Consider the following 12,475-nt stretch of genomic DNA (forward strand, 5'->3'; position numbering starts at 1 on the left):
GGTGGACTGCTCGGTGCTTCTGCGTTGTCTGGCTGTCCCGGAGCTCGTCGGCGCCGGTGCGGAGCGCGGCCGCGCGGTCTCAGTTCCAGAGGCTCACGGTTCTCCTGAGGGCTGCTAGTGTTGTAAACATGGCGGCCTCCACCGCGGCCGGGAAGCAGCGGATTCCCAAAGTGGCCAAGGTAGGCGATGGCGAGGGCGGCCTGTTACTTTAACGTATCATCAATCCAAAACAGTTTCATGAGCCTGTTTACTTCTTCATACTAAATCTTAAAAATGTACTGTATTTAACACTTAACAATTTGAGCTCACGACAGGTGTCTCATGGCTACTGTTTTGGACACGCAGCTCTGAGACGTGGACAAGTTTACAGCCTCTGTACAGACAATTATTGAGTTTTGTCTTAGACTTGAATGCCTCGAAATGTAAGACTCAGTTATCCACTCGGGGCCTAACCTGAAGCATTCTATAGAGGTTGTAATGCTAAGTAAAATGTAACACACATCTTTGAAGAAACAAAATCTTTAGTTGAGGACCTCCCTGGTGGCCTAGGGGTTAAATCTCTGTGCTATCAACATTGCAGCCTCAATTCCATCCCTGCCTGGGAGCTGACCCATAATGGTACAGCAGACCTGGTATTGCCATAGACCTGATATTGCAACAGATCTGCCTATTCTGCTCCCCACCTGTCTCTTTGATTCCTCTCACCACCCCTCCCCCACCTCTGGCCTCAGTTCTATGGAATAAAAAAAGAGAGACTATTACCTGAGTAGTCTCAAAGTTATAGTAATATAATAGGGAAACTTGCTAATTTTGTTACCTTTTCTCTTGGAACTTTTTCCTATGATTTAAACGTAATCTCTTTTCTATTTAGTTTCTTAAATTTTGTGTGAAGAGCATCTACTTAAAATAGAAATGTTTTCTGTCTTAAAAGGTGAAAAACAAAGCCCCAGCTGAGGTACAGATAACTGCTGAACAACTTTTAAGAGAAGCTAAAGAAAGAGAACTTGAGCTTCTTCCACCTCCACCGCAACAGAAGATCACAGATGAAGAAGAGCTAAATGACTACAAGCTAAGGAAAAGGAAGGTGAGTCAATATGTATCTCTCCTGTGTATCTTTAAATCTTCTATTATTAAGAATTTTTAGATCAGACTTGGACGAGTTCCTCGTTGGTTATAGAGACTGCAAGATACAAAGAAGTTAGTCTCATGAATAATATAACTTCTGGTTACCATATAACTGCATTTTGCTGAACTTATAAAGGATACTGTGAGTTGTCTGTTTTAAGGTACAAGGAGATTAAATACACCAGATACATAACTTTTGGTGCTGAGTCAAAAATGGGTAACAATTTAGCAGGTGAAAGAACTGATAACTGGAAGAGGGTGAGCTCAGCAAGACTTCCATTTGTACTTCTCTGTGAACCATCTTTTGTGCTAAGAAGTTAAGACCTGGGAAAGATCCAAGAGAAGTCTTGGGCATGTGATCTGACCTCCTCATCCAGGAATATGGGATTATTTTTAACTAATCCTGTTTTGTATACTTTAGTCTCATTGAGTTATGTATGAAATTCTAGGATATTAGAGAACTTTGTTAACATTTTCCTGTTAGGAACATCTAGCATATATTAAAGTATCAGCTGTCATGGGCAACAGGAGAAGTTAACCAGTTCTGCGAGTAATTCCTTATATTTGAAGTTCTGTATATCTGCACGTGAAATTTTAAAGAAAAATCTGAGACTGCACCTTCTTTAGTAGGATTCTTATACCTTGAAGAATCTAGGATAAACTTTTTAGTACAAGATCAATATACAAAGGCAATTTTGCCTTTTAATGTGACCTTTTTTGCCTTCTTTCAGACTTTTGAAGATAACATAAGGAAAAACAGGACTGTAATTAGCAACTGGATAAAATACGCACAATGGGAAGAGAGTTTAAAGGAGATTCAAAGGTAAAATTGCTGTATCATTTTGTATACAAAGATGCCATAAGTTAATGTAAGAGTGTGCTTCAGATAGTAACTTTCCAAGTTTGTTAATGGGACCTAGAGTCCCTGTGAGGGCCTCAGGGGCACTCTGGCAAGCTAGTCCTGGCAGTGGCAACAGCATGGGCTCTTTAGGTGGGTCTTAGCGCTAAACAGTCTGCAGTCAGAGAAGTACAGTTTCATCTGATTTCTCTAAATTAGGATTTTCTAAAATAAAATTTATAACACTGAAAAGAAATGACCAGTTGAAAATCATGACCTGGCCCTTCCTTCTGTCTAGCTTTTGTGCATTCTTCCAGCATAGCCCTACCCTGCCTGTATCTACATACTTGTCCACTCCCTAAACCATGTCATGTCTGCTTACTGTGACACCTAGCTGTTCTCTTTGCCTAAAATGACATCCCATCCTGCCTACCTTGGACACCTTAGTCTCTAGAATTTTCCTCAAACCCAAGAGTTTGTTATCTGTTGTTAACCTTTTCCACCAAGTTTTATTTCTTCTCCTTTGCTTCCTTGTGCAGAATTTGGATGTAACATTTTTCACATCACATTATAATTACATGAATACTTGTCTTACTCTTGTGTCCTGAGAACATTATATCTCCATACTTTTTTATGCCTAGACCCTGACTCTTGATTAACACCCTATAAGAAAACAGGGCACATTAAGTGATGTGAAATAGTTGTCACTTGTGTTGTGTGGATTACCTTTGATGCCCTCCAAATCTTGCTTCTTAAGGGCTCGATCCATATACGAGCGTGCCTTAGATGTAGACTATCGAAATATTACACTCTGGCTGAAATATGCAGAAATGGAAATGAAGAATCGCCAGGTCAACCATGCCCGAAACATCTGGGACCGGGCCATAACTACCCTACCACGAGTCAACCAGTTCTGGTAAGTGTCTGGTGGAATAACTACCACCTTTTAATAGTTCTTCATTTTTGTATATTTTATTCAGAGTTGTAGTAATTGTATATACTTAATTTTTAACCCTACTTTTAGACATAACATCTTAATATCCCACTGTATTTAATTTATTAGCAAATAATCATAAACTAAAGCTTTGATTGCACTCTTTGAGAAATCTTTTTGTACAGTATTCTTCCTTTTTACATTTATATTTTAATGAGAAACCGGTTAGTTTAACCTTTAGAGAAGAAAAAGCCCTAGATCATATTTATATTCAACAAAGTTATAATTAGAAATTGCCAAAGATCTTTTTTCCCCTCAGTCAGTTTGACCGTGCCAGATATTTCTGGGTGATTATGTTAAAGGTACAAGTACACATACATGGAGGAGATGCTGGGAAACATTGCTGGTGCCCGTCAAGTGTTTGAGCGCTGGATGGAATGGCAGCCTGAGGAGCAAGCCTGGCATTCCTACATCAACTTTGAGCTGAGATACAAAGAGGTGGATCGGGCCCGCACCATTTATGAGCGATATATCCTTCAGACAAAGTCTGCGTGTTGCCGCTGTGGGTTCAGGTGCTGCTCCTTCCATGGTGGTACATCATGGGCAGGACACATTCATGTTGGCTGAGAAGTCAAAGATGCAGGTTTCATCTGCTTCGCAAGCTACATGTTTTCTAGGGAATTCAGTTAGAATAAAATTTTGTAGCCTGGGTAATTGTTTTGAGTCTCTCTTAGTGAGACTGAACTTCTTTAATGCTCAGGTGCCATGTGGTGCCATACTAAAGTGCTGCTTTTCTAGGGTTTGTGTTGGTGAGTAGCACCGCTTCTGGATCTATCCAGAAGTTTACTGTTTACCATCCATAACCATGTAACCCTGAGTCATTTCATTCCTTTGAACCTTGAGCCGTAGCATATTCAGTTTTTGAGATTAAAAATTACTACTGTGAGCTGATGGTGAAGATTAGATGATAACATGTAACTTTAGCAACTAAAGTAGTTTATTCCCATTATTCACTATGTCCATATTTGAATCCTACTTGCTAAAATGTACTTATAACCCCCAAACAGTATTTGTGCCATGTTTGCATTCATTCACAGAGTGAATGAAGCAAGCAGAATGAAGCAAGCAGAGTGACGAAAACTTTTGAGTCCCCAGCATGTATTCCCTATTGAGGACAAACAAGTGAGAGTCTGCCTTCTTTTCTGTACTTGCATAAAGTGATGAACAGAGTTTGGAGATGGATGGGAACCATGCAATGTATTTCAAGAAACTCCAACTCTGGGGCCATTGGGATGGGTTTTGAATCCCTTCTCTGGCACCTTTCTGGGGGGCTGCCTCAGCCAAGTCATTTCACTCTTCTGAACCTTGTTTTCTCTTTCATAAAATACAGAAAACAGAGTCTACCAGGATTAGTTAGTTGTTTTTAGCATTTAAGACTATGAGCTGTATATGCTTATTTCCCCTTTCAGGATATTTTGTTATTTTCTGAGTGATCACAGTGACTTCATAGACCATTACCATAAATAACAAAACCCACTTTATTGTGGTATTTTAAGATCTTACTCATTTTAATATTACTCTTTTAACAAAATGTTTTTGTAGCATTGCTGTGTGGTAGGCTTTGTAAGCACTTTACAAATATCATCATTTTATCCTCATGACTGTCCTATGGTAACAGACTGCTCCATTCTGCATGAAACAAAACTGAGGCATGTAAGTAGCTTGACCAGGATTTCAGTGGTGAAATTAAGTTTTGGTTGCAATAGCAGCTTCAGAATCAGTTCTTTTAATATCATGGTTATGTTTGAATGTGTTACTATCTTAGGAATTCATGATTTCCTCAAGGAAGTCAGGTTAAAAGTAAATACATGCTATTAAGTAATGAAATGGCAATTCAAAACTTGACTCAAGTTAGCAGTTTTGTGACATGTTGGTTTTTACGTAATCATCAATATTTAAGTATTAATGTTAGAGTTAGTTAAGCATTCTTTTGGCCCAAAACTGCTAAGAACTTTCTATACATTTCTGCAGTCAAATGCTCTACCCCCTCCACTCTCTGTACATTTTCTCATTAAATAAGCCAGCAGTTATCCATTAAGCCCGGTGTAATGCTCACTTTTCTCTATTTAAAGATAGTAAAGCTGAAATTTAGGAAAATCAAGTGACTTTTCTAGGAACACATGGCTAGTAAATCTAGTTTTAGCATTTTTATGACCCCAAACTCTTCTTTGTATCTAGCACTGTAATACTGAATTGTAATTGAGCACTAGAATAAGAGATTTTAAGAAATCAATATTGTCTTGCGTAGTATTTCCTTAATTCCTCTGCACTTGTTCTCGTGCACCCTGATGTTAAGAACTGGATCAAGTATGCCCGCTTTGAAGAAAAACATGGTTATTTTGCTCATGCAAGGAAAGTTTATGAGAGAGCTGTCGAATTCTTTGGAGAGGAACATATGGATGAACACCTCTATGTTGCCTTTGCTAAATTTGAAGAAAATCAAAAAGAGGTAAATAAGCTTGAAGAACATCTTAGAGCAGATTACTTCTTGCGCACGTTGAGTTCATTGCCACTGTCTTTCCCTTGTAGAAAATATTTACAAACTATAAAAGTATTATTTACTTCTGAAGGTATACATGTGGTTAAGCTGCAGACTGGAAGTCAAATGATTATAGATTGTGTTGTCTTTTCTTGAAAAATAAGTCCTCACATCTAGAGTGAGAATATTGTCTATAAACTGAGAGTTATTTGGTACCCTGATCAAAAGGCTTTATATATATAATATGCCTAGGAAACAAGTACAGAGCCCTCAGAATAGAGAATAGAATTTGAAATAAGGAATTCTCACAAATTCATCAGTTCTTTTCTTTCATAATATCCTTTTAACATAGTCCTTAAAGTAGTTTACGTAATACAGATTTAAGAGAGAGAAACTAGAATCCAAATGCAGGGTCTGTATCTATCATGATAGGGGCTTCAAATTCTATTCCAAGACTAGTGGGAAGTATTGAAGTGTTTAAAGAAGGTCCTCCTGCTAATTCATGGAGATTACAAGGGAGGAAGTGGGCTGGCAAAAGTGGAAAGCAGACTTTCAAAATGGTCCATGAAAAAAGTAGCTTGGCAGGGGGGCTAGGGAAAGTGAAGGGAAGTGTTGAGGAGGTAGAAGTAGCAGGACTTGTTGAAATAGTGAATGTGGGGAGTGAGGAAAAGAGAGGACTCAGAGGAGAACTGCTGAGATTTTTGGCTTGAGCAAGTATATGATGGGAGAGGTTGCTTACAAAGAGTGGGAAAGACATAGGATCAGTGGGGAGAAATAGGTCCAGTTTTAGACCTGTTTAGTTTGAGATGCTTAGCTAGCATCAGTTAGCAAATCAGGTAATATTACATGTGGAGCTCCAAAGAGGGTGTTGTCCATCTTGACTAAAAGAAAAATGTTATTTTGTACATTTGAGTCTTTACAGGAATGTTTTAATATAAGGACTATTTTACATCATACTCCCAGAACTAGAATGAGAAGATCATGTTATAGAAAGTAATCATTTTATCTACTTTTAGTTTGAAAGGGTACGAGTAATCTACAAATACGCCCTGGATAAAATTTCAAAACAAGAGGCCCAAGAACTCTTTAAAAATTATACCATCTTTGAGAAGAAATTTGGTGATAGACGCGGTATTGAAGACATCATTGTGAGCAAAAGGAGATTCCAGTATGAAGAAGAAGTAAAGGCAAGTGCTGGCGTAGATGCCGTCCCTACAGCTAGCTGAGATATGCCAGCAAATCCTGGCTACACTAGATGAACAAATACCAGCAGCTCAGGGTTAGTAGCAAGTGTGCTCTTGATTGTATCTCTGCAATAAATCAGCAGTTATTCTAGATAGGTAGGAATAAGCCAGGCTGATAGAAAAGGCAAGCACACAACTGAATGTGCTCTGCTGCTTAATATGTTGAAAGTCAGTTTGTAGCTTGCTGATCTTGTACTGTAGATAGAATGTGAGCAAAAGAAATTTGAGATCCACTTGAGCTCATTTTTTAACATAGAGGGAAGAATCAGAGATTGATCCCAGCACCCATACCTTTTAGCATAACTACTTAAAGGAAAGGCATTAATGATTTGTAGCTAATCCTAAGCAAGTATATCTAAAATACATGTCTGATTATTGAGTACTTATCTTGGAAGTGGTGGTCATAGGTGAAAGGGGCCTTGCCATGACACCGGCCTCATAGTCTGTCCTCAGCATCCTTTTTGTGAAATCTTAGAAATGATAGCCTTAAGTGTCAAGTGTAGAAAAAGTTGCCAAAATATGAAAAGTCAGTCTCATACCTTCTTCAGCTCACATAGCCTAGCAAGTGTAGCTTTTAAGAGATTTTGCGTTTATTTATAAAACCAGTTGTTTTCTAGGCTAACCCACACAATTATGATGCATGGTTTGATTACTTGCGCTTGGTGGAAAGTGATGCAGAAGCAGAAACTGTGCGAGAAGTCTATGAGAGAGCCATTGCCAACGTCCCACCCATCCCGGAGAAGAGACACTGGAAGCGCTACATCTACCTTTGGGTCAACTATGCACTCTATGAAGAATTGGAGGCAAAGGTAAAAACTGAAATTACCTGTCAGCTTGTCTCACCTTCAACTTGCAGCTTGACTTTTGGGGTAGTAACTAATATATATAGTCCTTAAAACAAAAGCATTTAGTTGTTTATTCTTAGAGACCTCCCTCAGCCATATAGTTATATTTGATGTCTGTGTCTACAACATTTTAAATCCTAGAGACCTTTTACAGGCACAGGTAAATGTTTTATTGTAAACTTTGAGATACAGGGTATCACTTGGAACCTGAAAATAAACCATCCCTTCTCCTAAATACAGAGTTCCCTGGGTGTTCTCAGAAACAGGGATCACAGCTAAATTGTACATTTTTGCTTTTTGTTAAAGTGAAACTTTCAGAAACTGGTCATGTATAAATTAACTGGAAAGAATTAACTTTCTGCTGTTCATCTAGAATTATAAAACATCTTTCTTCCTGCTCTCAGGCAAAAAAACCTTCCTACAGAGAAGCTCTCAGAATTTGATGGCTATATTGTTAATGATTCTTAAAGTTCGGTGGCCAAAAAGGTAGTTCACTTTTGCTCATAAATGGAATCAGGGTTTGGAAATAGCAACTTGGGGAAATATATTCATTGTTGGGGTATATATTTCTACTAGTATTAGTAAAAATAGAGTTACTGGTAGAGACAGTACTGGCAACAAACTCCAATATTCTGTGAAAACCTCTTACTCTGTTACAGGATCCTGAGAGAACAAGACAGGTGTATCAAGCATCTTTGGAATTGATTCCTCATAAAAAGGTACATTTAATCTTAAGTGTTCTAAACAATTAAAAATTCTGCTTCTGTTACTTGTGAAATGTTATTGACTGTTTCTCTGTGCTAAGTGCCAAAATTAAGGTTAAGATAGGCTCTTTGAAAAAAAAAAGAGGCTCTTTGCCGCTGAAAGCATCTTTAGGCTAGTTGGGAGGATAGCCGGTGTTTAGTGACAAATGAACAATACAGGTAGAATACTACATGTAGAATTTCAGAGGAGGGTAGATAACTGGAATGAGGAAACCCACATCTAGAGAAGACACAGCATGGTCTGGGAACAACAAACAGTATTTATTGGCAACTGAATGGATATACCCATCCATACGTGAGCAAGCATGGGTTTTCTGAGAGTAATTGAAACGTTATCTCTTACCACATTTCTTAACATCAGAACCTAATAGAAATGTTGATCGAGTTACCTTCTAGAATAAAGGTGTAGCAGAGGCCGTAGGCCTGTGTATTACCATAAAGGTTCTAGATCACAGTTGTTTATAACCATACTAGTTCTGAAAATTTAGGGACATCTTATTGCCACTGGTCTTTTGTTCACTGAAATTGGACAATTCAGCTTCATGTAAATGAGTTCCTTACAATAGATATTTTGTACTTTTGTTTTCTAGTTCACATTTGCCAAAATGTGGTTACTGTATGCACAATTTGAAATAAGACAGAAAAATTTACCATTTGCCAGAAGAGCTTTGGTAAGTAAAGAGTCAAGCTGTGCGATTAAGTTCTATGAAAAGAAAATTAAAACCTTAGTGCTTATATAATGTACTCCTCATAAATAATTCCACCTAAGAAAGCAACAGAAATATCATGCTTTTATAATCTGAAACATATTAGGAAACATATGACCTTTGGAAAAAGTTGGATGATGATGTTTAAATTATTCTTACCAGCTCAGACAAACTAACACTCTGTTTTAACATTCAAAACTTACCTGTAGTTACCAGCTCCTCCATCAGACTAAGAAGATCTGATATTAGATAAGATCTGACCTTAGATCAATTCTTTTGTAGTCTGACCCTTTGTAATTTTTGGTGTCTTTAATGCACTTTCCTTTTAATAATTGTTTCAGTATTTAATAGGGTCAAATACAGGCATACTTCAGAGATAATGCAGGTTCTAGTCCAGACCACTGCAAGGAAGTGAGTTGTGAGATTTTTTGGTTTCCCAGTGCATAGAAAAGTTACAGTTATACTGGATTCTGTAGTTTGTTTAAAGTATGCAGTAGCATTATGTCAAAAAAAAAAAAGTATGTAAATAAAAAAATCAAAACACAAAGTATTGGGAAAATGGTAATTCAAGGTGTCCATAAACCTTCCAGTTGTAAAAAAAAAATGCAGTTATGTACAAAATTCAAAGTTCAATAAAGCAAGATACATCCATATTATAGTTCTGAAAAGCTAGTCTCACCCAGGCTATGGGTAACTTCCATTCTTTGATTGCCTTTTGACTTATTGGAGGCTTTCAACATCTGACATCCATATCTCCAAGGATATCCTAGGAAACTGAGTAAAATCAGAACATTTTGGAACACTATCTTTCTGAACAGGCACCAGTGGGTACAAGCCCTCTTAAAAGCTGGGGACTTGATTTTGAGGTTCCTTTCACCTATTGTCAGGAACCACCTTCAACCTAGAATACCACAGAGGGCAAGAATGGTTTTCTATGTTAACTGCAAGTTTCTTGCTCAGAAAGAAAAGCTTTTAGGACAGGTTGTGAAGACTGCACAAGTGGAAACCACTAACTTATCAATGGCTTGGTCATTTTATTTTTCAGGGAACTTCCATAGGCAAATGTCCAAAGAACAAGTTATTTAAAGGTTACATAGAACTAGAACTACAGCTTCGAGAATTTGACAGATGCCGGAAGCTTTATGAGAAGTTCCTGGAATTTGGGCCTGAAAATTGTACTTCTTGGATTAAATTTGCAGAACTAGAGACTATACTTGGCGATATTGAAAGAGCCAGGGCAATTTACGAGTTAGCCATCAGTCAGCCACGCTTAGACATGCCAGAGGTGAGTTGAATTTAATAAGTTTAGACACTTCTCTAGTATTAGATAACAATCAAAATGTGTGTGCCTTTTAGAGATCTAACTAACTTACAGTTTTACCCACTTAGATTAGGGCTTTTCTGTTTGGGGAATAGGGGAAGGGGAAGGGGAAGCACCCTCTAATCAGAGCACAGCAAAGCCTTTTTAGGATACCCAGGATGAACTGGAACACAATGGGTGGGCTCCCCTCCCTTTTTCTTTTTTTCATTTTTTCTTTTTCTGCAGAACTGGGGTATAGGCCAAAGGTTCAGGGGATGAGAGGATTCACCAGAGGCAGTGATAAACAAAACAGGAGGCAGATCTACCTAAATACACTGCTGAGTTGAGCAGTGGGCTAGACAGGTGAGGTCTACTGTGCCTTGTGGGTCACCTTCCTGGCTGGTAATCCAACTCAAGCCATGGGGTGACTGAGACTTAACCCTTAAGCCACCTGGGAGGGCCACTCCCCACCCTTTCTTAACCAGAAAACTAAAGAGGTGACAGGCTGACAGGGAAGGCCAGGGAAGGAAACAGACAGCAGGCAACCCCATCTGGAAAAACATGGAAGAGGGAAATTGAGGCTGCATATCCCTGACTGAGATAACAAAAGAGATAACAAAAGAGACTGTAACTAAACAGAATGTTCCAGGAACAACTGCCACTGTCCTGCAACAGGACCCAAAATCATCCCTTTGGTAGGACTAAACCTGAGCCACAAGGTGGCACCAGACCACAGCTAGGACAAGTTTGAATCTCAGGAGCCTATGGATTTACCCAGCCGTTTTGCTAATCTTAAGACTAATATGACAACAGTGCATACGGGCATGTACCTTGCCCACAGCATTAAGGCAGGGGGTTGTGTGTCGCTGGTTCCATGAGTCAGACTGTCAGCCAGCTCCCAGTCATCCAGCCATGTCTTTCAATCTTGTGCCCTCACAAGCTATACCTAGCAAGTAGGCAGCTATTCACTGAATGTGTTAGTTGAATTCAAACATCATGAAATTTACCTAGAGAAATGATGTATAATGGTTAACCTAGGCCTGATTTCTACCTGCACATTTAGTTGCATGTTGCAGGTTCATGACAATGGCATGGAGTTGGCAAGTTCCACAGTTCTTGATAAGGCAGCATTTTTAAAATGCTAAAAATTTAATATAGGGCTCTTTATCTCATAACCTCGGATTTTAACCAAGTTTTTCCAAGCTTGTAAATACCAGTATTATTTATTTAATCCACACGCCATCTATCATTTCAATTGTTTATGAAAATCCTAGGTTCCCGAATGAACTAGGTGAGAATGGTAGTTAAGCTTTGCTTTGGATAGGGGAATGTTGATTTTTTAATATCAAGACTCACCGATTACATTACCTTTCTTAGGTGCTTTGGAAATCATATATTGATTTTGAAATTGAACAGGAAGAAACTGAAAGAACACGAAATCTTTACCGGCGATTGCTTCAGCGAACACAACATGTTAAGGTATCCTGTTGCTTTGATTCTTTAATTCTTCAGTTTTGTTGGAATCAGCAGTCCTGAAGAAGAAACTATTTCTATAAGAGATTTTTTAATTTTTATTCAAACATCTAGTTGGCTACAGAAGTAGACTGCTTCAAAATTGCTATTCAATTTTATAGTCAGTATGGTATACTCTTTGGAATATTAGTGAAGACACATTTGTATGTTCAGTTGTCATTAACAGACTAGCTTTATTATTATATTATTGTTTCTGGATGACAGGGTTAATTTGGTTCTTTAATTTCACTTACAGGTATGGATCAGTTTTGCTCAGTTTGAATTGTCTTCAGGGAAAGAAGGAAGTTTGACTAAATGTAGACAAATATACGAAGAGGCTAACAAAACTATGAGAAACTGTGAAGAAAAGGAAGAGAGGCTTATGCTGCTGGAATCTTGGCGAAGCTTTGAAGATGAATTTGGAACAGTATCAGATAAGGAGAGAGTCGACAAACTCATGCCAGAGAAAGTCAAGAAGAGGAGAAAGGTTCAGGCTGACGATGGGGTAAGAACTGAGTCCTGGAACTGGTCATGGCATGTCAAATGAGCAGAAATATGTTCACCCTAAAATTTGCATCCTTATGTGGCATCTGTGCCATCTGAAAATGGCAGTCGACAGCCTCAAGTAGAAGACATTCTGGCTACCTTGGAGAAACAGAGCAGGTGT

The 12,475-nt window shown here is 38.4% G+C and overlaps 1 protein-coding gene across 2 annotated transcripts in view; it reads left to right on the forward strand.

Moving 5' to 3' along the window:
* CRNKL1 (crooked neck pre-mRNA splicing factor 1) overlaps positions 1-12,475 on the forward strand; it is a 23,757-nt gene continuing 11,282 nt past the window's right edge. The window contains exons 1-13 of one of the 2 annotated variants that reach the window (XM_012728259.1): positions 1-179; positions 932-1,084; positions 1,857-1,948; positions 2,721-2,879; positions 3,260-3,426; positions 5,228-5,406; positions 6,453-6,623; positions 7,298-7,489; positions 8,185-8,244; positions 8,880-8,960; positions 10,042-10,281; positions 11,674-11,775; positions 12,065-12,313. In XM_012728259.1, coding sequence (XP_012583713.1) covers positions 129-179; positions 932-1,084; positions 1,857-1,948; positions 2,721-2,879; positions 3,260-3,426; positions 5,228-5,406; positions 6,453-6,623; positions 7,298-7,489; positions 8,185-8,244; positions 8,880-8,960; positions 10,042-10,281; positions 11,674-11,775; positions 12,065-12,313 — 1,896 coding nt within the window. In that variant the 5' untranslated portion in view covers positions 1-128. The remainder of the gene's footprint in view (positions 180-931; positions 1,085-1,856; positions 1,949-2,720; positions 2,880-3,259; positions 3,427-5,227; positions 5,407-6,452; positions 6,624-7,297; positions 7,490-8,184; positions 8,245-8,879; positions 8,961-10,041; positions 10,282-11,673; positions 11,776-12,064; positions 12,314-12,475) is intronic. The other variant, XM_012728258.1, reaches the window with a different exon arrangement.

This window comes from Condylura cristata, unplaced genomic scaffold, assembly GCF_000260355.1.
Source record: "Condylura cristata isolate star-nosed mole 26May11 unplaced genomic scaffold, ConCri1.0 scaffold00022, whole genome shotgun sequence".
NCBI classification, from domain to species: domain Eukaryota; kingdom Metazoa; phylum Chordata; class Mammalia; order Eulipotyphla; family Talpidae; genus Condylura; species Condylura cristata.